Source organism: Erithacus rubecula (assembly GCF_903797595.1).
Source record: "Erithacus rubecula genome assembly, chromosome: 2".
Lineage (NCBI taxonomy): Eukaryota > Metazoa > Chordata > Aves > Passeriformes > Muscicapidae > Erithacus > Erithacus rubecula.
In genome coordinates, this window is record NC_136685.1 from 66,272,468 (window position 1) to 66,300,075 (window position 27,608).

At 35.8% G+C, this 27,608-nt stretch overlaps 1 protein-coding gene across 4 annotated transcripts in view; it reads right to left on the minus strand.

The window, feature by feature from the left end:
- RYR2 (ryanodine receptor 2) overlaps positions 1–27,608 on the minus strand; it is a 369,436-nt gene that overhangs the window by 157,082 nt on the left and 184,746 nt on the right. For all 4 annotated transcript variants that reach the window (XM_079298135.1, XM_079298134.1, XM_079298133.1 and 1 more), the window contains exons 14-23: positions 26,590–26,773; positions 25,770–25,905; positions 22,977–23,072; positions 16,842–16,960; positions 16,323–16,456; positions 12,594–12,835; positions 9,091–9,283; positions 7,121–7,337; positions 6,802–6,906; positions 2,575–2,678 (exon numbers count right to left, since the gene is read on the minus strand). In XM_079298135.1, coding sequence (XP_079154261.1) covers positions 2,575–2,678; positions 6,802–6,906; positions 7,121–7,337; positions 9,091–9,283; positions 12,594–12,835; positions 16,323–16,456; positions 16,842–16,960; positions 22,977–23,072; positions 25,770–25,905; positions 26,590–26,773 — 1,530 coding nt within the window. The remainder of the gene's footprint in view (positions 1–2,574; positions 2,679–6,801; positions 6,907–7,120; positions 7,338–9,090; positions 9,284–12,593; positions 12,836–16,322; positions 16,457–16,841; positions 16,961–22,976; positions 23,073–25,769; positions 25,906–26,589; positions 26,774–27,608) is intronic.

The following is a 27,608-nucleotide window of genomic DNA, read 5'->3' on the forward strand; positions in this document are numbered from 1 at the left end:
TCAACTGCCATAAAGAGCAAATTATTCCTATGCAGCTATCACCAGCATAAGTAGGAGAGAGAACATATATAATAGTGAAATGCAGAACAGAGGAGCTAACCCCTGGTAACCCTAATTTTCTTGCAATGTAAGCCAGGAGTTTTCTCTGCCGAAACAAAACAAATTCAAATAAGAGAGCCACGGGAGGACAAAATGACAGATTGTACTGGCAGAATCTGAAAGACCATTAAAGCACTTCAAATCGAAGCAAGAAAACGAGAAGTGGCTGAATGTAGCTCTCATTATTACAATCATATATGCCATTATCCCACAAGACTGAGTAAATACATAGAAACAGGAAAGTCAGTCACAAAATAATAAGCAGGAACAACAAAAAATATGCAAGCATATTGCAAGAGCAAACTATAAAATATACATATATAAGCATGTGCAGAAACAGTATGAGCAAGCATATTTTCATCCCATGACATTTTTCAGAAGCAACTCATTCCTGCATCTTGACATTTCCTACAGTATGTAATTTTTATAGCTCATAAAAGTATTAAATCATACTTAAAAATATACACAGATCCCAGTATAAGGGAAAGAAATGTTCTATCAGATAATATGACTTAGATCTTCCGTGGTTTCTAACTCTCTCATCTGGCAGCAACACTGGCAACAAACTACGAAGGAAAACACAAAGTCAGCCTTATTCTCCATGTCCTGCAACTATTTCAAGTATGCAGTTTGATTCAAATTGTAAAGAAAATTATTAGAATTTTTAGAATAACATTTTCTTTCCCTATTCCCCTTTCTCCCCTCTGTCAAGGGCAGAAACAAATTAGTCCCTGCACAAAGATGTCTACATGATAATCAATACTCAATACTACAAAATCAGAACTTGGTTTATCAGAAAACATGGACTAATATGAGGGAGAAAGGAAGGCTTAGTTCAAGTAAGCATATAAATTTTGAAACTCATAGAAGGACTAAATGCTTATATTTTGGATATTATGCATTTAATGGAAAGACTCTTTCTGATTAGGCAATAAAATTAATTTTTAAAAAGGGTAATCCATAACTTGCACATTTATAAAACAAAAACCTAGGATTTTTCACAGGGTTAGATTAGAAAAGCACTGAATACTGAACCAGTAATTCTGTAAGGATTCATTAAATGTTCAGTATTTAGCGAAATGTCAGCAGTGTGCATTTAATTATGAGAACACGATTTTTCTGCTGCCTGAGCCATATTATATAGAGTATTCTAGGAAAAGATCCAACTGTAGTGAAAGTTCCTGACATCATCTTTGTAGTTTCACAAAATAGAAAGGAAGAATGTATTTTAAATCCTTGGCGCATTGCTCTGCTGATGGGAAATGCTCAAAAACTTCCCATGCAATTCTAATATCTACCCATAGAAAATTTGAACTTATTTTCTTCCTTCCAGTTCAATTTTTCCCTGAATTCTTTACCACTAAATAATGGCAAAATATCCCTCCAGAAACTGTTTAGCACTTAGGGTCATAAATACAACCCTAAGAACTCAGTTTTTCACTGAGTAATTTATTTACTGTGGGAACAGTAGATCAGTAAGTAGCACAGAGAAGCTGACCTGAAAAGAAATCTGCAAGAAGTTCTAGAAGGAGTTTCTACATAGCTTTCTACTATGAGGGCACAAAGTTCTTGTATTAAGAGTATAAACACTATATTGCACTATCAGTTTACATGGCAAATATTTTAATAATATAGGAAAAATATTCACAGAAAAGTAATATCACTTCAGACATTCATCCTTTTTAAACTCTCTGTTTAGTAAAAGCAACTATATTCTAACAAGGAAAAAAATTATAGATTTCAAGAATGGGTGACTGAAGAATCACATATGCCATCAAGCATTTATCAGTTTGAGAAATACTTTAACATGTTAGCTACATATGGGAGAAATTACTTACACTAATAGATTTTTCAATTAAGTCTCAGCAAAGTAAGAACTCACCTCCTTGACTGACAAAGCTGAGGTGAGGAATTATCTTTGTAAACAAGAAAACTAGATTAGTTCAACAGACCCTAAATGTCCCATTGAAATTTTCTAGCATTCCAACTGGAAAGTTTCCATGACACTCACACATCTAGCCACTTATCCACAAAATAAGGGAATGTCTACTACTGTTTGTTCTGTGGCAACATGCACAATGACACAGAAATAGCAGCAAGGGATCCATAAGTAAAGCTCTTAATTTAAATATCTAGTGAGTGTCAAAGTGTGTTTTATCAATAGAGAAAATTAAAAGAAATTAAACTAAATTGATATAAACCAAATAAGAAGCAAAGATTCGTATCTCTTTCTTTCCTCCTAGATAAAAACTGTGTGAATTGCCATTTCACAATCAGCATTATCACAATAATTCTAAAAAGATTATCAAAGTAATTTTCAATGCCAAGTACATAATTCATTAATGAGTCTCGCTCCCTCATTTGCATACTTTTATCCTCACCTGCACAAATTTAAATTTGCATGTGAACTTATAATTCTGCAAAATCTCCTTATGAAACTCTTAACTATAAGCTTCAAAAGTTCTAGCAACTTACTTCAGTGTTTCAAGTGACATTTGCAAGTTATAATTTCTTTCCTGCTCCGGCAATTTCGAGAACTCCACTAAGCATGGGTGTTGTCTTTTGTTGTCATCTCTAACCTAAGAAAACAGTAAAAAAATTAGCTTAATATTCCTTAAAAAAAAAAAGAAATTTAAAACCACCAATCCACAAGGTATGCAAAGCTGATCGAGTTAGAATTACTCAGACTTGACAGTACTTCAAAAAAGAAAGTATTCTGTATTCTCAGAGCATGATCAAGACAGAATTTGCATTTGCAAATAAACTTCAGATCTGCATATCTCAAGTGGAATAAATGCTAATTTGTACATGCTATTATACAGATGTTCACAGGAAATATGCAAAGTTCAAGAACAGTGCAATCTATATTGTTTTAACATACAAGCCATAAAGTACCATCTCATCTTCAGTCCCATGTTTCAAAAATTCTACATCTAGTTTGCATAAATATGTTGATACAGATATAACTGAAATCCTTACCTGATGAAAACAACAATATAAAAGGAATCTTCTGTGTCTCTTAATTCAAAAAATGTTTATTTCTAAGTTATTTCCAGTACCATAGAAGCAGAACGTGACTATTTGGAAGTCACATATAAGTGGAACATGAATTTACTTTTAGTGTACTGATAGGAGAGCCATACAGACCATAATTTACAAAATCCTGCAGTTTATAAACTTACAAATTTGATCAAAAAAAATTTAACCTGTTTTCTTTCTACAGTTTTATTCTAACACTGGCTATAACTGAGAAAGGCAACCTTGGAGGCTGGGACTACCAAGCACTCTATAGCTCTCAATTTAGCATCTTGTGCTAGAGTTCAGCCAATAACACCTATAAAGGCTTGATAAAATACATTATTTTGAAAATATTGCCTAAATGACCCCAATGCAGTTGTTAACATCTGCACAGTTGAGACAACTTTAAAAACCATATATTATAACATTTTTATGTCAATCTTTGATGGACCATAAATTCACCATTTATATTAACCTTGAAATGTGCAAAGTGGAAGTTATTGAAGAATGACATAATTTATTTTTTATAAAATGCTACTACTTAATCTAGTTTATTTGACCTTGTGAAAAAATATACATTTCTCTATAGAATTTCTGAGTTATGGAGTTTTTGTATTCTGATCCAAGCACATAATTCTCAAATTGAACAGCAGTCAGTTGTTTATGTTTTGGATTGAAAAATCTTTACAGTCTCCAGGGGGTATTTATCTTGATTTGATGGGATTAATGTTCTTTGGACAGACAATACAGGCAATCCAACTGTCAAACTACTTATAAAAATTAATAGAAGATAAAATGAGAAATATATTTTAGCAGCACTGAAAACATTTATTAACAGATTCCTAAATTCTATAGTAATCTGTATCCAAAATACTCAGTATAGTCTCTCAGTACAGATCTGTGTACAGCTAATTTAAGTTTTAATTGTCAGGTATTTTCATCAGAATTCCAATATTAATTTATTTCCCCTACTGACACTATTTCTGTTCTACAGCTACAATGTATAATAATTCTATTATATAGTAAACATATTTTGTGGGTTACCTTCCCAATTCCTTTTCTTTTTTTGAGCACAGTATAAAATCTACTGCCTTGCAAACACATTATATTAGTGGCAGAACTCATGACATCCATAAATTCTTAATTCTTGTGGCTGGTTTTAAATGTGCAGTGACATTCAACAGAAACAAAGATATGCAGATGTATCTGGTGATTTCACTAGTACACATATTCAGACTTGAAATGGAAACAAATTAACTAAATCCATAATTTTTTCTATGTCAGCTTTCTATTTTACTTTGTTGCATGCATAGGAAGCAGTAGTATTACATGCAATAGTGGGTATCACTTTGATGATACTATATACAGACCAGATATGTAGGAGGAATATAAAATGCTACAGCAGATTTTTTTAATGATCTGGCAGGTAATTTAAAGATTCCAACTATTAGCCTTTGAACTTTTAGACTTGGTGAAAAAACAGCACTTGCTGCAGAGAATGCATCTGACCTGAAGACAAAATCTAGTATTAGAAGACTTGTGTGCATCTAAACAAGCTAATTTCTGTGTCATGCCTTCCCTCACTACTCAATAACTGCAGTGCATGAATTTAGAGAACTACAATTGGCAACAGTCGATTAAATGCAGATATTACAAAACTGGGATGAGCTGTTGACTCCCTGGAGGGCCAGGAAGCCCTGAAGAGAGACCTGGACCAATAAGAGGCCTGGGAAATCATTAACCCTATGAAATTCAACATGAGAGAACTGCCAGATTTGGCACCTGGGATGGGGTGTACAGACAGACTGGTGTACAGACAGACTGGGGATTGAGACACTGGAGAGCAGTGCCAGGGAAATGGGCCTGGGGGTCCTGGCCAGTGGCAAGCTGACCATGAGCCAGTAGTGGCAGGAGGGACAGCCCTGGCCTGGGGGGACATCAGGCACAGCATCACAGCTGGGCAAGGGAGGGGATTGTCCTGCTCTGCTCTGAGCTGGGGCAGCCTCACCTCCAGTGCTGGGGGCAGGTTTGGGCACCACACTGTAACAAAGACATTGAACTGTTAGAGTGTCCAAAGGAGGGCAGTGAAGATGGTGAAGGCCTTGAGGAGCAGCTGAGGGCACTTGGTCTGTTCAGCCTGGAGGAGACAGAGGACAGACCTCACTGCAGTTACAGCTTCATTGTGAGGAGAAGCAGAGGCACAGGCACTGATCTCTGCTCTGTGGTGACAGCGACAGGACCCCAGGGAATGGCCTGAAGTTGTGTCAGGAGAGGTTTAGGTGGGATATTAGAAAAAGAGTCATCACCCAGAGGGTGGTTGGGCACTGAAACAGGCTCCTCAGAAAAGTGGCCACAGCACCAAGCCTGTCAAGACCTAAAGAAGTGTTTGGACAACACTCTTGGGCACAGAGAGTGACTCTTGGGAATGGTGCTGTGCAGGGTCAGGAGTTGGATTTGATGATCCTTGTGGGTCCCTTCCAACTCAGCTTATGCTGTGATTCTGTGAAACTGATAAAATAATTTGTGAGGAACCAGTATGACTAAGACATCAATCTCCAGAAAATGATCAGCATATACTCTGTCAGGATCCAAAAGAGAGAACATCCTATCCCAATGCATTAAAGCAAGGTAATTTAAAAGATTTAACACCAACTTTCATTCTGAACATAACTAACTTTATCACTGCTTAACTTGATACTTATTGTGTATGGTTTCAATAATGTTCAACTCCACAATTAGACTCTCGATACGTAATGGTACACTAAGAGTTCCTGCAGATTGCTTCACAGTTGGTGTGATTACACCACAATTAAAATGTTTTGACACGTTAATTTCACTGAGCTTTTGCTTTTGATTTCATGGGGAAATTACCTACAACAAAATCTAGAGATCTTCTCTGTTGATCATATATTTTTAAGTACTGCTGTATGCTGCACCAAATAAATACTATGTGCAGTTACCTTAAAACTGTAACCTGATCTCCTCAGAAGACCAAAATCTTTCTAGTAAAAAAAATAGAATAGAATACATACAGATTTTTTACACTTACATCTAGTATCTACTGCATGTTTCTATATACTCCTCAGAGCAATACTTCATAAAACAGCATTTGGGAAACAAATAAAAAGCTTAATAGCACATACAAATTTTTACTGATTAACTTCAAAAAGTCAACTTTTTTCATACTCCATGAAAAGTAGGAAAGAGATCAGAAAATAGTTATGTAGAGCACCTAATACAGACATGAGACTGAAGAAGTAGAGAACAGGAAAGCAAAAATCAAATTTAATGGAATTTCCTATGGGCAATACTTATTTGGGACTTCTAAAAGAGTAATGTCAGTCAGCACATGTAAAGAGAATCAAGAATAACTGTTTTCATTGGCTTACTCCACCAGCCAGTTGAACATCTTGATCCAATTACAAATGGGAGGTGAAAAACTTGCTATGTGCTTTCTGGGCTAATAGTTAGACTGAAAATTTCAGCACCAAACAGCTTTAATACCAGAATTTTTTTCAGAAATGCCCAAGTGCCATTGGTTTTCACATGCTTTCAGTAGGAAGGTGTTTAAAACCTTACTAATTTTTGGGGGATGATAAAAAATGCAGTCCCATTAGTACATTGAAACCAATGTGCTTAATCATACTAAGCAATTAACAAAAAATTAAGTTGGAAGGTACATACTGGTCCATACTGCCAGCCAAGTTCAATCTTATTCATAACCCAAAGTTCATGGATGTTCTCTGCTAATTTTTCTCTAATTCTTTCCAGGTGGGGTGGCAAAACAATCTAAAGAGAGGAGAGAGGAAGAAGTTATTACAAATAAGTTGCTTGACATGCCACCCAAACTTGCATAACAAACTTCTTATACAACAGATTTCTCAATAAATCCAAAGAGTAAAACAAGTTTGGGACAAGGTGCAAATTCAACCAAAAGAAGTAAAATAGGCATGCAATATGTGTGTGTTTTAAAAGGAAAATGCAATCAATTTAATTTCCATACCTGGCTAGTATCTACAGGAACTGGAGTGAAAGCTGCCTGTGACAGAGAGACAGTGGGACCCAGTAGGTCTCTTGTGTAGCTACGATCCTGTTTGTACTCTCGGCTGTGCTCCACTTTCAGCTTCTCTTTTGGCAGGACAGCCTCAAAGCATGGAGCATATCCAGGGGGAGGAAGGAACTTGAACTCTCCATGGCGACCTCCAAGCAAGAAACGAACCCTGCAAACATCAGAATTATTTCAGATAATCAAGACAACTCTGATGGAAAGCCTAATCAGGCTCTAAACCTAAAGAATATTAAATGTTATTTTAAAAGGAGAAGAAAAAAAAAGGGGAGGGGATGTCAATATTGCAGGTTCCTTTCATTGTTTAGACTTCAACTTTAACTGCTGCTGGAGTTTATGATATAAGAGGTTGAAAAAACATGGAAAAAGTAAACACTTCTTTTTTCTAGTTAATTTTACTGCACTGAAGGCATTTAAAATCATGAGACCAACAATCTCTCAGAGAGAGAATAATCAGTTTACTCAGCACACCTATAATGCAAGCAGCAGCCTTTTGAGTCTCCAAAGGCAGAGATTAAAGCCCAGAGTAATCAATCAAGCACTTCAGAACTCTCTCCACTGAGGAGGTCGCCATTCAATCTCATATGAGAAATAAGCCTAAAACCCTGTGGTTCTTTCTTTTCTTTCAAAAAAACACTAAATCCTTAGGACACAATACAAAATCTCCTAAATTTCCTTCCCAAAAACTTAAGTTGTCATATTAATAAAAATCCAGGGGAAAGCAGTCTTTTATTCAGGACAAAATGATACATATGCCATGGCCTTTTACTACTGAAAAATTCAGTCACTGAGGTAATGATGGTGTAGCAATGACATAATACCAACATGACACAGTAAAGACGTAATACTGAAAAATCTTCCTAGAACATTGCCATCCAGAGGAAACAAAAACACCCAAAAGACTAGCCTTAAACCAGAACAATTTTGTCTCTTTTGTTTACTGAGTATCTTACAAAAATTTTTGTGTATGTTATACCAGTACACACTCAAAAACTGCATGCAGCACATAAATAATACATAAATAATATCTGTCAATATATTCTCTGGTAACAGATATAAAACATGCAGGTTTAGAGTTTTGCATTTTTTTTAGCATGTAGATCTGTAATTTTACTAAATTTTATCTCCTGTATTATCAAAAGCAAAGCCTGAAGGAGTGCATTTTGCATCTGGAATAAGAGATGGGTTTGTGCTGTGTGTGATAGCTCTTAGCTTCTGTGGCATTCTTTGAGTGATTCCTCAGAGAACATTGGTCTGCCTCCAACAGAAATCAGCTTTCAGCCTCCACCTTTGCCAGTTCTGACAAAGTTGCCTCCCTGCTGGAACACCTCACTGTATTTTTAATATTATAGTCTCAAATTGCTCAATACATGGAAGCAGATGTTTGACACCTCAAGTGTGACTTGAAATTTTATAGAAAACCAATACAGCAACCAGAATACAAACTGAATTCATATTAATTCATGCTGTAGAAAAGGAAGTGTACAACCACTATTTCTTAAGGTAAGTGCAGATAATGCCTCTTTAAATAATAGTTACTACCTCATAACAGGTGAATTAGGGAAAATATATTTTTAATATGAAAGGCTGATGCAAAATGCTGCCCTGGAGTGAATGTGTAGCAACGTGTAAAAGAAATTATTAAGAAGCTGTTTCTAAGATACGCCTGTAAACCACCAGAATACACTGGTGTGCTGAAAAGCAACAGATGCACTGTGTCTTCAGGACTTCTTTGCAGCTCTCACTATCCAAGAACTGGAACCTTGCCAAAAAAAGCAGATGTCAGAGCGAGAAATGAGAGCAGACAGCCAGGGAAATATTCAGCATATTCATCTATACACAAGAAAAATAATCTGACTTGGAAAAAAAAAAAAAAAGAACCACAAACAACTCCATGGGATGCTAACTTTATTCCTGCAGAGAAGCTGACAACTGGGAAGAAGAGGCCATCTATGTTGAAGTTTTCAAACATTCCTTGGACTGGCTGACCATTTATTCGGAAAGAGATGCTGGGGGCACTCAGGTCCAAACAGCAGCTAATAACATCATCAGTTCTTAATAGATGTTGGTTGGGAGAATTTACTGTTCGTGCTACACAACCTATGGAAGTAACAGAGACACTTTTAGTGAAACTTATGAAAACTGCACGTTTTTCATAGCAGTGTAAAAAAGAGAAAAACATCACTATGGTGCACGAACACATTAATACACAAGTATTTAACCTATGACATCCAAGTCCTGATTTTAAGCTTGCAATGTAGTGAATAGCAGCACACAGTCATACCAACACAGCTATTTAAGTCATCAATAACGAAACTCAGTTACATTTAATGTAAGTGAAAATAATTACTGATATCCCTATAAACAGTCAAAACTGAGAAAACTACATTTTATTCTTTACATTACAGAAGTGCAAACTGAAAAACAGCCATTAGTACCAAATATAAAATTTAAAATACTTTTCTAAAGAATGCTTCATTATTTAGACAAAGAAAACTATCTTCCTTTGAATTATTTATGGAAAATTAGGTAGTCCCTGTTAATGGCCACATCATGGTACTGTTCCAAAACTTGTACAAGATGACACCATTCTGTTTCATAAATAAACTGCAAACCAGCATTTTTCAGCTATATACAAAACTGCCTTTTTAAGGCACCTATATTCAGTAATATATATATTTTTTTATCAGTTTTTATGAATTCTAAAGAATCATTCTATCTTTCATCAAATTCCATTTATACAAGCACACCTGCTTCCCAAGAGAAACGAGCTAAAGAATTCAGAAATAGAAAGTGATTGTGGCTGAAATTTCCTGCTATCTACAGGACAAAATTTTGGAAAACCATGGAAGCTGTTTGAAAACATGTCTAAACATGTTTTCCAAAAATAACTTATGCACTGTCTGCAAGAGATATGCTATGATACATACTAGAGCAGAGCAATAACTTTTTAATTAGGGCGTCCAACTTTTGTACACATGAAAGACTTAACTAGCACCACATTTCCAAGAAGAACCTGATGGCATATGGTTTTAACAGAAGCAAAAATAATTAAATCTCAGTAATTTTTTACAAGTGAATTTTCATGCACGTATCTCCTCGACCCCTGAGGAAAAATAAAATACCAACACTTCCAAAACTCTATATATGAAAAATGACTGTGATACTGCCAGATGAAAATATCACAGCTGAGAATTAGTATAAAATAAATCACAGAAAGGGACAATTATTTAATGGCATGAACAACTAAACTCAAAAAGAGCAACCAATGAAGAATGGATGTTTCATCCACTTAAAGAATACTACTTGAGACCAGATGCCTTTTCAGACACTAAAATTTAGGCAAATATAGGTTATGGTGATCAATATAAGGCTGACTGCTAACAGAAATATGCATTAGTCATTGATGAATACACAGCAGATCAAATTATCTAAATGCCTTTTCTGGCCCTAGGCTTTAAGAATCTATGAGTTCCACTTCCTCATAACAGGTCATTTCAGGACTGAAAAACCCAATGCAAATTATATGTGATCCTCATACAGGCTTGGTCCAGAACAGAAACCTGGGGGCAAAAATTATTGCTACTATTCATTAATACAGTAAATGTTTCATGCTAAGAAGTTTTATTCTTAAAATGCCATATCAAGATATAGCCTGATATTGTGGAAGCAAAAGAAAGGCCACGATTTCCAATATGCAACAACCAAAAGTACTTCCATGTTTGAGAGGTATGTATGTGTTACACAATAATATCAGTGAAGAAGACACAAATCTTTTGAAATCTACCAGTAACATTCACAACAAATAGAAAAATTTGCAGATATAAATGTGGTTTGAGTTGATTTTTTTTTCAGCAGAATTACTGACTTGAAAACCACAAAAACTATTCATTTTTTCTGCTACATTTCTGACAGAAAATTTTGCAGTGGGTAGAAAAATAAATTTTTCACTAATCTTTTGTTTCCTCCCTAAAAGTGACCTTAAGTACAAAAGCTATCTTGGTTAGCTCATTATTTTCTGGTTCTTCTGTAATAATACTTTTTCTGTCAAACTCAGTCACGACACTTGTAATGATACCATTAATTATGCATCATTGTTCCAAAGTAATTCTCACTATACGTGAGAGACTAAGTATCAGCCTCTTTCCTAAGATACCACTCCAGTTGATATGCTATTATTTATTAATAAAACCCATTGCTATTTTGATTGGAAAGTTCTTTTTAAATGTAAAACTGTATTCTTTTCCAAATATCAAGACACAATGCCTCAAAACTGCAAAAACTTTGGATGATGCAGCTGACTCACTAAATTCTCTTGTCTGCTTTAGAAAACCTCTCACATCTTTATTGTGGAAACAACTGCTGATCCAATGAGCCTTTCCCAGTTTCCAGGCACTTCTCTAGTTCACTACTGCGCAATGATCTCTCAAAAATCAAAAGAAAAATAAATTCTCTCAGTAAGGTGAAATCACAGTAATATCTCCTTTCAAGAAATTAAGGACTGTCCAACTTTAGGACTACCCATTCAAATAATGTCTGGGAATCTTTTCACAAAAGTTAAAACTTGTAAAAAAGATTAAGAAAAAGAGAACAAGCTATCATTGTTATTCTGATTTTGCTGAGCTAACCCAATTTGAAGAGAGAATAAGGTATTTGTGGAATCAAGAGTAAATAAAAATACTTTAGATACTGAGTTCAGCTTTCTCTAACACTAGAATCTTCATGCATAAATTACTATTAACAAATAGAGCCAAAGCAAGCCAAGAACATTCCAAAGATGAATACCTGAGCATCATATACAAGCTAGGAATGCTATTCTGCAAGTCTTGCAATAATCAGTCTCAATGTATGCAAATAAAACATAACTACATAAAAATATCTTTAAACAAACAAAAAAACATATTTAAACATCTTCTTAACCTCTCTGAAGTATCTGTGAACTTCTAAAGGCCCAAAATAAAAATCTGGCTTGGAAAAAAAAAAAAAAACAAAAATCAAAAATGAAGAGTCCTGTTACTTAAATCTCTCAGACTGTTCTTACACTACCACATAGGAATTACAAACCCAGATGACTATCATAATTCAATTTTTTCAGCTTTGAAGATTTAAATAAAATTTTCATAGTTACCATGAATACACAGTGCTCCTGCCCACCTACCCTCCAAAATCCCAAGCTAAAATGTAAATTATTAGTCTACCTGCACTGCTTAATATAAACCAGTTTTTTTCAATACACCATGTCAGTTTCAATCATATTCTAATACAGGCTACTGTTTCTGTATATTCCAAGTGTCAGCTGAAATAACTGATTCACTTGGCTGCAGTTGAAACAAAATTCACTGGGATTGCAAACATAACTATAATGTTTAAACAAAAATAAATAACAACCACAGTGTACCCAAGAGAATACCTGACCACAGATGTAGACCATCAAAGCCATAGGAGTATAAGTCATCACCAACACCATTTCCTCCCCATTCTGCTCCTCCCCCTGGGTAGGGTGAGTAGCCTTCTGTTGAAGCCCAGCCCACTCGTAGATGAGTTGATTCTGCAGTCACAAAGGGCTCTAGATGGTCCACCATCAGTTCATAGTACCATTTTCTGTACTGGGCCGAGCCTTCACTAATCCCCAAGAAGATGTTGGGTCGCATGCTTAAACAGAAAGAATAAAAATAGTTATTAATATATTATCTCAAGGACAATATGAACTGCTGCATACTTTTTATTGACTCAAATTTCAAGCATGTTTTGTGTGATTAAAACAACAGAAGTAATTTTACTTCATGGGATCACACAGGTTGCCAGGTTGGAAAAGACCACGAGGATCATCTGGTCGAACCCCTCTTGACTAAAGCACAGCCAGGGGAACATGGCCCAGCACACTGTCCTGTGAGCCTTATAAGCATCCAGTGTTGGGGAATCCACCAATTCCCCAGCAAGATTATCCCAAAGATTAATTCTTCTCATTATGAAAAATGTTACTCTTTTCTCCAATCAGAATCTCCCCAGGAGATACTTGTACCCATTACCCTTTGGCCTGTGTGACTGTTCCTAAAACTAGAAAAATGGAAAAAAGAGCTCCAGTACTTTTCACTTGCACCCGTAAAACTTTATAGTCTTTCTTGATTCTATCCAGGTTTCAGCTTGCTGTGCCATTTATGCCCCCATGAGAACAGTAATAATGGATAGCAATCTGTGCTCTGGACAAGTTGAGGCACCCTCTAGGCAACATTAGCTCCCAAAAGGCAGTATATTTAGTTATTTATTCATTCATTTATCCTGGTGAAAAATGTTCTGTACATTTTAAGTAAAAAAATTGTTTGCTTCAGCAGCAGAAACAGTATCCTCACTGAGATACCAAAAGTAATTGGTTTATGTGTTTGAACAATTAGTAGATGTTAAATCCTGAAAAAAAAAAAAAATCACAGCTATTCACCATTTACCAACATAAGTGTACTAAGTACACATTGCAGGTTTAATTTTACATAGCAAACTGCATTCTGTAATACTGATTATCCATTCAAGAGAATAACATTTAAAAAAATACAAAAATGAAGAGTTATTCTATTTCAAAATTCTCTTGTACCTCTTCCTAGTTCCAAGTCCTGTATAACTCAGTAATTTGCCATGGTTGTAGAAATTCTTAATATCAATGTGATGCTCCTACTGCTACTGTTTTTACAGTACTTCAGAAGACTACTTTAAAAAGGCAAGTTACTACTGTCCATATTCAATATCTAGCTGAAGAGCAATATGCAGAGGCATATCTAAAGGTCATGAAGGAAAAAAGAAAGGAAAAAAACCCTATGTTTTTCCAATTAGATTTTGGGGATAATATTGAATATAAACTCTCATCCCCCCCAAAAAATATGTCTCCAGACAATCATGTCTGCATCATCTTTGTAGTAAGAAAGACATTAAATCTTGAATTAAAGCCATGGAGCACAGAAGCATCTAAAATCAATACTAGCTATATTTCTTCAATGGTTGCCTACCCATATTGCAAAAAACCTTTTCAGCTTCTAGACTGAGTGTATGTGGTCTTCACATTCCTCCACTAGATTGGGTTATTACTGATATAAATATTTTCTTTTTCCATTCAAGCTGACTAATCAACAAAAATGCAGCTCTAAGCTAGTCCCAGTGTGCTTTCTGGAACAGGGAAAGGAAAAAATGCTGGTATGGGTGATTAAATACAAGTCAGTGTAATAGCAAACTACGCATCTGGTTGCTTATAAAATAACAAGTTTTATCAGGTAAGACTAATAAACTTTCCTTCTAGAAGCATATACTTTTGCCACATGTTTAAGTATAGACACTATTCACATTGTTCCAAGTCAAAAATCTATTGTCCTTAAAGACAAAATCTGTTTGACAAAAACTGTCATCCAAAAAATTTATATTATTTGTAAATTATTAGCAAGATCACCTGCCTGAACACAATAGCACCTTATTATGTTTTTGTCCAGACTCCATGATTTAATCAACCTAATCAGCCAAATTCCTCTTGTTCAAAAGAGGTTTGTGCATAGAACTTTCTAGTTCCCTGAGATAAGTGTGTTAAAAAGCAATATCTTAGAAAATTCCACTTACAAAGTAATGTTCCACTTACAAAGTTCTTTTGCAGAATATTTTGGATCAAGGTATACATCTTAGTCTAACATTAAATTTCTTCAAGGATTCCTTGGTCTTATAGATTTTTGAAAAAATGTTACGTTCCTTATTCTTTCCAAGAATAAGAATATTTTCATTCACATCTTTCTAATGCAAAGCAAAATTATGAAGCAACTAGTTTGCTTTTTCTACCACCTTATTTGGGAAAGACAAGTCTACGTTCCCTGTCTAAGATCCAAAATCATCTCAGAAGCTTAATCATGAATTGCAGAATCACTGAGGCTGGCAAAGACCTACACGAACAAGTCCAACCCTTTGATCAAATGTCTTCATGACAACTAAACCACGGCTCTAACTGCCATGTCTGTTCATTTCTTGAAGACTTCCAGGGATGATGACTCCACCACTTCCCTGTGCAGCCTGTTCCAATGCTTAACCACCCTTTCCATGAAAAAATTCTTCCTGGCATCCAAACCAAATCCATCCTGGTGCAACTTGAGGCAACACCAGCTGGCTACAGCCTCCTTCCAGGGCATTCTAGAGAGTGATATGGTCTCTCCTGAGCCTCCTCTTCTCCAGAATAAGCAAACCAGTTTCCTCAGATATTCTTCATAGGACTTGTGCTACAGGCCATTCAACAGCTCCACTCCTGTTTCCTGGAACACTCCAGCACCTCAAGGCTGTCCTTGTAGTGAGGGGCCCAACACTGAACATAGTATTCCAGGTGTGGCCAAGTTAAGAGAGATGATCAATCAGTTCCCCAGATCCTTTAGCTTTAAGTAGCCTTCTTATGATATACACTGTGGGTTTTTTATGGTTTTCATATGAACCTATGAACTCTGAATTGCAAGTACTATTTCTGTGTTTCAATTTTACTTCTCAGCCAATGATTGAGACTTTTAAAAATAAAAAGTTTGTGACAGAACATCCCACAGATCTTCACACAAAGCCACATTCTTTGGCCCTAGCATCAATTAAAACTCTGAAAAAAACCCTTACTTAATAATATTTGTAAACTACACTTGATCAATTTAAGATGGTATACCTCATCTTGTTATTAATGTCTGCTTAAAGGTAGCTCCTATAATTCTGTCAGTAGAAGGAAGGGTGAAGGCACTCCCTAAATATTCTAGGCACTGGTGAAGGTGTTTGGCATTAAATTCTTAATTTTGACCAAAGCTGATTAGGAAATCCTCACATGATCATAAATATAAAGGCAATCACAGGATATCAGTTGACAATATTTTGAATGCACAGCTAGATCTAGACCACAATCTTTAGAAGTGATTACAGCTTTGCAGATTTAAAACCATTTAGGACAGTTATAGCCTATGACAGCTCTCTCTGATCCATGTTTCAAATTTAATCACTAGGGCAAAGGGAATTTAAAATCTTAGTAAGAATAAAATATCATAAGAAAAGTTTTGAAAGTAACAGAGATTTTCTGTAGTGACTATTTCTTCTAAGCACAAATTGGGTTTTTTTACTTTGTTCACAGATGTAATTTTTTCCTTTTTCTTCGTACCTGCTCACATGGTTGACAAGGCGTGTCTGTAAGAGCAGATCTCTTCCTGGCAGGAGATTATCACAGATTAGATGCTGATTAGACCGCACAGCTACTCCATGACAAACACAGAGAGAACACAAAACATCCAACACCTGAAAAAAAGATTATTTTAACCTTAAGTACTTTTTCATCATCATGGTTCATTACTTCAGGCAATGTAATGCTTTATACCTTGTTACTGCAAGACATGTAATGGTATGTAATTCATCCAACACAATGGTTTTATTTTAGAACAATTCTAAAATTCTCCTAACATTAAAACATTCTTTCCACTTCCCTCGCAAATTGCTATGTATCAATGTTTTTGACAAAAAGAGGGTAATATTTCTCTTTGCTTCTTCAAAGGGCTCATATACATTTTAGGATAAGTTTCATTCCTCATTATCGAAACAGCATTGAAACACTTGAAATTAACTTCCACACAGAACAATGAGCTTGCTTTGTTCCTCTAAATTTATTTGTTTAGTCTTTACCTACCTTATGGTTTCTTCCATGCTTGTCCAAAAGACAGATGATTGATTTAATATGTCCTTCCTTAATAATGTTTAGAGCTTCTGGGCTTTCTACCAACACACAGTGTAAAACCTCTAGAATTCCTGGGGGGCAAAAAATAATTATTTCATTGAAATGCATATAAAGTCCTAACTGTACATAATAGTTCGTAATCTGGTGCTCATGAACATGAAATAGTTTCAAGAAACATTTTATATTACAAACAAACCCAACAAAGCAGCAGCCATTGCCTTGAAGAATCATTAGCCTTAAAATGTTTCTCTGCATTGGGGAAATAAGACAACCTCCCATGTGTACCAGATTAAATAAACACCCACTTTGGGATCTTCTACCTTTGGGAAAGACAAATACTGTACATGTAGTTCATCATTATCAGTTGCTACGGTTGTGGCCACAATGAGAAAAATCAAAGGGGCTGAAGGAAAGCTGAGAATCTGCCTTAAATCTAGAGATATGCAATTCCTATTAGGAATGCACAGCTCTCATCATTCTGTTTTCAGCCCTTTACTCAAGCCCCGTCTCCAAACACTCAGCTTAATCCTTGCAAAGCAAAATCCATATCATGAGTCTTCTGCTCTTTGCTGTGCCCTATTACTATTCATTCCATGCAAATTCCCCTTGATGTGGGAAAAATAGTGGTTTTGTTTGATGGTTGTCTCAGTGAGAGTACTTGGGCCTTTCTTGGATCCTAGTGAGGAAGAGAACATCAGCTGCTACAGATAAACTACAGCACCATCACCATTGATCCCCATACTATTTAATGTCTTTTCCAGAGGTCTGAGTGACATAGGCTGTCATCACTAATAAAGAGTAGGGACTACACAAGGACTGAAATGCAGAAAAGGTACAACAGACACAGGGACAATTTGATTCATCAAGTAAACAGTTTTCAAACAATATATTTGCTTAATATATTTGCAGACAAAATCATGCATATGTAAACTACATAAAGAAAATGCAGGTAGATGAGCTGGAGATGAACTCCCAAAGTGGTTCTACAGCCCTGAAAGTTTAAGCACAAGCAAACCTTAACTATAAATAAAGGAACATACTAAACCTGAATTTGGTAGGGATCTATGTTACAATAGATGTGCACTTCCATTATTCTACCATTCTACGATTTTACGAATACTGACAGTAGCAATATTGTTAAAAAGGATAGAAACCCAAGAGTCATGAGAGCCAGATAAAAGAGCAGATGCTCTGTAGCAACATAGCAGTAGCCCAGTCCACCCAGCCTGCCAACCAGACGAAGTCAGGTGTCACTGATCCTGATAAAATTACCTAGGGAGGTTAGAAAAACCTTACAAATGGATCCTTAATTTAGAGGAGTAATCTAGAACAAGATCAGCAATTTTGTGTGTCACGGTGATCTGGGAATGCACAAAAATCATTACATTCAAAACATGGCACTGGACATTTGCCACCTCCCATCGTAGCACTGAAGCACACTTTATCAATATCAGTAGTAATCCACTATTAAAGGACACCACATAAATGTGGAAACCATATCCTTGGAATTTTCTGTAGGTAGAGTCATAACCTTTTGCCTTAAAATAGTACACAGGGTTCATTTTGTAGTCTTAATATTTTCAATAACAGAATAAAAATACTTTGAAGATGGAAATATTCAATAATAAATGCATGTTATCAATTAGATCCAGCTGCCCCAGCACCTTCATGAATTCATCTGAATGCTAATTACCAAACACATTTTGTTCCCTGCGTTTCAGAAAAAAATTGCAAATGAGTGTACTGTGTCTGTTCTGATTCGCTTTTAGATTGACTACATTAAAGACAACTAGACTTGTTCCAATTTCACTGGAGTTGCTCAAGGCAGTAAAGCAGTAAGCATTTGAATCTAATACAATTAAGCAGTATGATATGCAGAGTTCATGGTAAGGAGAGTGAAAATTCTTAATGACTACCAGATGAAAGAAAGCATGTATAGTCAGGACAATATGTTGACTCCTCTCATGTCCTGCTGTAGAATACTAGAATAAAATGCATGCACTTAAAGAAAAATCATTTAAGAAAAAACAAAAAAAAAACCAAACCTCCAAAAATCTTTACTTGGAGGATATTCATGTTAAAGAAACTTCCCTATCCAACCATTCAGCAGTCACTCTGGCAGTCACTCTTGCACCACCTGAGCCTGAACCATGGCCCCTTTAGAGCTACACACCTCACACACTTGCACAGCTGGATCAGGTGTCCTTGCCAACTCAACCCCAAGTTTCTCCTAGCAGAGTCTAAAATGTCCAGTCCTTAAAATAATTTCATTGTGGTGCAATGACTGACAAAATAACAACTTAAACTGCATGGTACCAAGGACAGATCCCCAACAGGAACCTGAGATTATCTCAGCTGGTTAGAGCACGGTGCTAGTAACACCAAGTGTGGGTTCAATCCCTGTACAGATCATTTACTTAAGAATTGGACTCAGAGATCCTTTTTGGCACCTTTCAACTCAGAACAGTCTATGAGTCTGTAGGCACCTGGGCTTTTATATCCTTACCATCTAAGCATGTGGAAATCTGGGGGTCTTTGACTCTTGCCATGTCTCTGAGTGTCACCTGCCTGGGTCACAGGCTCCTATGCTAAGAGTAAACAGTTCAAGGCTTCTGATCTCACCCAGAGCTCAACCAGCAGCTCAACTGCAGGATGCAGAGCTTCCTGCAATGAACATATTCATCAAAATTAGATTACTAACTTGCCATATTCTATTTTTTTACCTATGTTTTAACACCTTTAAAATTATAATAGGACTAGTTAATCCCATCTGGAATATATTTCAGAGTGAAAGACTAATATAGTCTTAATTTATGGATTGAAGAAACAGCTGAAGCATTTTCATTGCAGCTGTGTGATATCTCACTTCTAACATGGTCTACTGTTCGACATATTTTTACTTGGACAGATCACAATTTTCCTTCTTTTGTTTCAGTGAAGCTTGGGAAATGAATCAATTTCTGGTCTAATTTGTACAATCAATTCACAGTTTCTGCTTATATATTTAATGCCTTTATTCTGTTTTCATAATGCTTTTAGTTCCAGGACAAGAAAAAAGTGAAAACAGGAATTTTATAAATAGCTGGTAGCATCAAATCTTTATTGCAATACATTCAAGAAAACACATACAGAAGATGTAGCTGGCAACTTTAATGTTTGGGGCAATTAACAGAATGTGGCGTTTCTTCCTCATAAACACTTTACTTTTGAAAAAAAACCAATTATGTGAATATCTGTATCCAAGTATTCTTAGATTAAAGGTTTAATATAAGCCAGTATTTCTCTCCATTGAAGATCTACCACTGTAAATTAAAACAGTGACTATCCTCAGCCCATCAAGCCAAATAAAGCTCAAAATCTGGCAAGAAAGCATCCCACATAAAATCACAGAATTACATTTACATACTAAAAGCTAAACCTACTGTGCCTCTCAGGATAACTAAAGCACATCCTAATTAGCATCTTTTATAACTGACACCCTCAAAGTCAGAAAAAGTCCTTATTATAAAATCAGTTTTGGAGGCAACATGGAAGTTACATTACCAATACAGATGGGGATGGAGTACAAGTGGCCTAGTTCCTAGCAGGAAACTCAGAGTAAATGAGTATTGTAAATATTAGTGCATTCAGAGTTCTTGCAGCATGTCAGGAGATTCACCCAGAGCCACTAGTATCAGAATATTCTACAGTTTAGAGAATGCATCTCATACCTTACTATCCTATCATAAACAATTAAGTTTTAAATTTTCAAATCTTTTTATTTTGATATTAAAATCTAAAAGTACATACATACCCAACAGAAACCAGGTAACACAGCACTTTTAGACTTGTCATAAGAATTTTCGTCTTGAACCTTCAAAAGCTAAGTGAAAAGTTTTGCATTATTTTTGAAAGCCCTTACCCTGAGAGTTTCAGATGTAAAATTAGGTCATTCAGGAAATAGTTTCACCATTAAAATCTTGTGATATACACTGAAATTAAGCAGGTTGCAATCAAATCCCATGTAAATGCATAATTGTGAGATCATTCTCCTTAAATTAATGCTGTAATACCAAAGGTGGAGCATAGTGGCAAAATCATTTAAGTTATGATTTTGACATTTTTCAAATGCTTGTTTCAGTTTAAGTTCAGTAACTCAAATGCTTAATAGAGTAAGGAGATAGCAGCATCTACAGAGCAGCTTCCCCAAATAATAATGTAAACCAACACAAATTTTGTTCAGTTACAACATCTATTTAGTTAGGATCACCCGCTGTAGTGTACAGCTGCAATGACAGGATGATCTGCAAACCTCTAACTAGACACCCATGCTGTAAGCAGCCATCTGAGAACTCAAGTAGTGATACAGGCAAAGACTCCTGTGCTCCTGTTGCCTCATCTCTTGAGCTGCTCAAGCATTCAGAGATAATCATACCAGGCTGAAAGAGATCAGGTGCAGGGCAGAAGCAGGAAGCAAGCCAGTAGTAAAACAGGTCCCTGCCCTAAGACCATAGATACGCAACTAAAACAAGAAACAAAACTCTGCAAAAGTACTTCCATGAAACATTGCTGTTTAGAGGGGCTCACACAGGCAAATGCTTCAAAGTCTCTATACCAGTCTCGGCCCCAAGAGAAACTGACTCTTAAAATCTCTCCTGGCCCCAAGAGCTGACAAAGGGAAAAACCTCTGTAACAGGAGAAGCATCAGTGTGTAACTGCTCTTTACAAGTGCAATCAACCACCACAGATCTTGTCAATCAGCTAGTGAATGCCGTGCCAGTTTACCCTCAGCCCTGAGAAGGAGAACACTCCTGTCACTGACATTTGACAAATATTTTCCCATGTTGTTGGTCAGTTCATCTCAGGAACAGATTTATGGCAAATAAACAAAATGCTCATGAATGTTTAATGGCATTCAAAGCTGAGGGGAACACAAACACCTTGTTTACTATAGGACACATCTGTTCTCGTGGCTGCTGCTGATCCACTGAATACAACCGAGGTAAGAAATTTATAAATATATACCAAATGGTGACCTGCATTCCTAGAAATATGTGGAATACTTAGCAATAGCAGGGTATTTCTCAATTATGATTGCCACTTTAAAAGGCTGTGTTATGCCTGTGCCTTTTTTTTTTTTTTTTTTTTTTTTTTTCCCAGACATTTACCAGTCTAATATAAAACAAAGAACTTTTGCAATGGGGGACATCCTTCCTGGCCTAGGTATTTCAAAGATGCCTGAGCACACCATCAGTCTGTGGCAGACATATGATTGAGGAACAGAAGGAATCGTACAGGGAATGCAATTTCAGTTCCTGAGGACAACTCTTTCATCAATCATTATGTTCTTTCCATTCCATGGAATAACACATGACACCAAGCCAAGAAGATGATGGGAAGATGTTATAAATATGTAACTGGAGAGCCATGAAACACTGTTATTGTAACTATGTTTCCCATTGGTTTGACTACAAATCTTCCTGTCCTTTGAATTTACTGTAGCATTATTTCAAAAAAGAAGTCTTGAAAGGTTCTCTAGAAGTCTTCCAAACAAATTGTAAAAAGTACTATATTTAAAGTAAAACAGTCTCAACTGCTACTGAAAAACATTTCTTGTTAACTTTAAATTGAAATTTACACCTCAGGAGCAAAAGAGGTGATTAAAAAGAAAATGTGTACGTATTACATAGGTAAACACTGTTAGGCAGAATAAATTATATCCATTCCATAAGACTATTATTGTATTTAGTTTGATGCAAATCCTAAAAAACATGCAGACTTACAAAGAAAAGGGAAGATAATAGAATTAGAAAACAAGTTCATACAACTTACACTACTGAACAGCTATTTTATCAAATGCTTTGTCTGAATTTAAAAGTAACACTACATCCAGCTAGTCAAGGAAAAGGCAAGACTGCTGGAATTTAGAGTAGAAGTACAACTGAAACCAGTATGCAAAAAATGTTACAAATATAAATCTCACTTTATTAATATAATTTAAGATCTCATAATAAGAACTTTATTATAATTAGGCTGAACTAGTCTATCACCAACTTTAAAAAATTTAGAACTGGTCAAATAAGAAAATTAAAATACTGAAAAGCATACCAGAAGAGGCTTCCAGTCTTTCTAATCTGCTGATCAGCCAATCAAGAGATCCAGAAAATTGAGCACAGTTTTTACGATTTCCTCGAATCAGAGCCGCTATTGGGAAAAGAGAGCAAGAGAGAGAGAAATTAAATCACAGTTATAAGTGCATTTAAATTCAAATAATTCCTCGGTTCTCTTGTCAGAAAGGATCCAGTAAGATACAATCTTAACCTTTAATTCTTAATACTCTAGATTTAAATTTAAATAATATAACTGATAGTTGGAATTCAGTACGAGAAACACTTTTGATATTAAATTGACCTTTAGGGAATTTGAATTATTTTGGCTCTACAATCATCTCAATAAATCCTACAAAATGCTCTACATTAAGAAGCCTGTACTTATACCATAAAAGTCAGCTGCTACTATAGAAACAAGTTTCTGAAAAACAATGTTCTTGTAAAGACAGAAAACAATGCAAAAGCAGAGTGTGAAGCAAATAAAACAGGTGATGAATGCAAATTATTTTCTACTGTTACAATACATTTGTTCAAGAGTAATATGAAGTAAAACAAGATAGTTGTCTAGGAACTGTATGCTATACTTTTGACAAGGTTATAAGGAGAAAGTAACTGCTTTGAATGTTTCACCCTCATGCTTTAAGCTGAAGATTGAAGTAGACTGAATCATGCACTGATTTGGTGGGTACAGCTGAACTGAAATGTCCCTGAACACTGCAGGCACCCACAAGCTTGCCCTGCCCTGGATTACATGCATCTGCAGGCACACACACAAGCTCTCAGAGAAGCATCTGCTCTACTCCAAGAAAGAACTGAGGCACAAAGATTTCTCTCTGATGTGTGGAACAGCGCAAACTTTCCAGTGCCACCAAAAAATTACTTCAACCTGAAGTATCTCTGATTATTTCCAGCAGCAGACAGAGACTGTTGGTCCTGCTAAGAGGCAATGTCTTCTTAAAATCCATGGGTTTTTGTTGCACAAACTCACTGTATTATGTTGCAACTATGTTTTTATGCTGCTTTATTTATAAAATGTTAAATTTAGAGCACTTATTTTTAGATTTACAACATAAATAGGACATGAAGCTATCTGCAAAGAGGAAGAGCAATGTTGGAGCACTGGCAGTTCTGTAAACTGGCAGTTTCCTCACCAGTTTTCTGATGAGAAAAATAAAATCCTAATAACAAAACAAACACACAAAACCCTTTTACTTGCTGTATTATATAATAGAAAAAAAAATGGAACCTGAAATATTACACCTTTGATTAATTATGAGCACAGTTATTTCAAAATACTTGGAAATCATAAGAGGGGAAACATCTTGTTCAAACACATGGACTAAAACTAAAGAACACTGGTTTCTGACAGTGACTTTTTCATTGGTTATAGGCAAGCCACACAATCTCACTGTGCTTCAGGTGGGAACATAAAATGAAGGCAGTTGTTCAGTGCTTAACACATCACTAAATTTAACTTCATTAACAGTAATGAGACACAGATGGTTTCATAAATGCTGCTCAGCACAACTTTGTGAAAGGTTAGTATTCATTGGTTAAAACTGTGCATTAAATGAAGCACACAGACACTTAAAACTGGAAACAAAGAATAACATCCTACAGTTGCTTTTTTATTGTCCAACACTCCAAACAAGATCAGCATTCAGTTTTAAAGGAATAAAAACCATGATGTGGTCAGTCAGACATGAACATTACACCACTGCATATATTCCTTGGCATTCTTTTGTAATGCGAAAGGATCTAGTACGAGTTCACAGTGAATGTATATATTCATAATAGAGAATGGAGAAATGCTTTACTAGATATATGTCAATTATTTTAAATTGAAAGACAGTAGATTGAGCATAAGGAAGTTTATTTTTGCAATCGAGGTGGCTAGACTAGATGATCTTTAGAGGTCTCTTATGACCCAAACCATTCCAAGATTATATGATTTTTATATGTGATAGTCTCCAGTCTCAGCATTTGTAAGTGCCTTCATTCTCATCACAGTGAAATACAACACGTCAATGACAAGGCAAAAGACATGAATTCTGGCATCACAGTTTACTTCTATTTATGTGCAGACTCAAAAAACAAAGTACTGTTTGCTGAAGCAAGACTGAGCACGCAATATCCATTTGTCATCCATGTAATTACTGTACAGATCCAGCATTATTCAGAACAGGGCAATGTACAAATTCATCATAGCCAGATCAAAGCCAAGCTTCCTAAGCATTAGCTGCCAGAAGATAATGCAGTTAGAGAAGAAACATCAGAGGGCAGGAGGGGCACACAGACTGGGAAGTCAACAAAAGCTTGTGTGCTGTTATCATCACTACAAGTAAAAAACAGGCAGACTCTTCAGAAGGAATTTTCTAGCAGATTTGAAATCAAGCCACTACTTCCTCCAGTCTGCACTGTGCTTAATGTAACAAGAGATAAATTAAACTATAACAAAAAAACTCAACTCTACCCTACATCTACGAATAACCAAACCACAGAATTTTATACTCTATCATCTACCATCTACACCCCAAAAAGCATCATCTGATTTCATGGAGATGTTAACTCTCTGGACCTAGGCTGGATACTTTTAAGTGTTTATAATTCCTGAAATAACTTCTTTAATTGATTGCTAACACATCAAATAACTACAAATGCTAAAATAGTGCTTAATTTTTGTTCTAAGTTTCTGCACAGTGGAAATTCTTCTGTACTACAACAGTTACATACTTCTTTATTCTTCACTATTTTGAGCTAAAACTATCAAGTAATCCATAATATGTCTTACCTAGTAATTCATACAAAGAATTCAGAATAGATTTCCACGCTTCTCCAGCTTCCTTCCCAGCTACATCTGCAAAGTGAGCTGCACTGCTGTATACATTCAAGCGATCAATACATTCAAGAACAAGGTTGATCATACCCTAAAAATAAAAAAAGCTGTCATAATCAGAGAAAAAAGCAAGTATTTTTGGATCCAAACACAATAGATTTTCAGAAATCTAAGAAAAGAAACATGCAGGACAAGATACGCAAAACACAAGAATATATGCATGAAATCAAACAAGCAATCCCAACAAAAAAATTTCCTTGATGGAGGTAATAAATATCTGCCATTTGGGATGATCAAATTAAAAGAAAAATACAGAGTATTAGTGACAATTTTCAGCATGATTTTATTCTGGAGGATGTTTAGGCATCTGACAAAAAGTATAGGCAACTATTACTACCAGAGAAATAATACATAATATTAAACAAAATGCTTAAAGAATGTTTAGTAAACCAAAACATCCTTCAACATTAAGAGATTATAACAGAAAAAAATGATTCACACATCAGGAGAAAATTATGGGTAGAGTTCAAGGCACAAGGTCATCTAATTTTATTATAAAAGGGAAAAAAAAGTAAGACCATAAATGCATTTCTTCAAATATGCAGAAAAAACAGCACATCTAAAGTAATTATGAATGTAGCAAGTAGTTTGATTCTTATAGGATAAAAAAATCCCACTGCAAGCATAATCCATAGTAGACATCAACACCACAGCTATAGTGAAAGAATACTTGCAGACAGTAGTGGAAAATCAGGAGTAAAACTGAGAGATGTACCTCTTCTTGGAAGAGGTTCTGGCGATTCTTCAGTGCTCGGAGCCTGTTTTGTTTGTTTTCATGCTCCAAATGTTCATCTGGGGGGTGAAAGTAGCCAATCAAGTCCTGAAGGCTCAGACTGACTGACTCAATTGGCAAATCAATGGTGGAAGACTTCACTTTCTTGCTGAGAGAATCAAGGCCCCTGCAAAAAGATGCAAAGTCTCCTGAGAATTAAAAATTAATTTACTCTATCATTAAAAGTCTTTATTTATTTAAAAGCAAAGTTTGTTTAGATGCCAAAGCTCATTTTCTGACAGCAACTTGTCAAAAATTCTTCCTATCTGCCCATTCTCCATTTAAGAGCCTACCCCTCCCTTCTCAAGCAAAACCTGAAAGCATGAAAAATATTATTTCTGGTGTTTATTTTCCAAATCCAAAAACCACATTTTAATATCCTACCTATGGATGTAGCAGTTTCAGAGGCAGGGCAGAATATGAAGTTATTGTAAACTGGTACAGAGCATCATGAAACTAGAATGGAACACAAGTTAAAGAGACCAGTCCTGCAGTGCTGTGGAGGCTCCAGATAGTCCATGGAGGCTCTCAAACACATCTCCAACCTGTTCCTAAGCCCTTTCCAGCGTGGAAAGATGCAGCACTTCTACAAACTCTGTCTCAGCACTTCTTTAGCCTTATAGCTTCCCTGATACCCAAGTCAAGCTAAAGTCTAAGAACATTCTTTCTTAGAAGCAGAGGGCTGACTGATCTCATCCATGTTAGAGCTGCCCCTTGCTCAGCTAAATCCCTTTGCAAATAATGCAAAGTTTCAAAAGGATAGCTACAAAAGTCCTTATCTTTAAAATTTAATTTTTATTGTGAGCATGTTAACCAAAGTGCAATTTTTATGCTGACTTCATGAGGAAGAACTGGAGCATACACTTAAAAGAATAATTTTTATCCTCTTCAATTCAGCTTTTTCTTTTTGTAGTAACATCCTGCCAAATCTAAACTGCTAAACACTGCCTTGGACTCCCTGT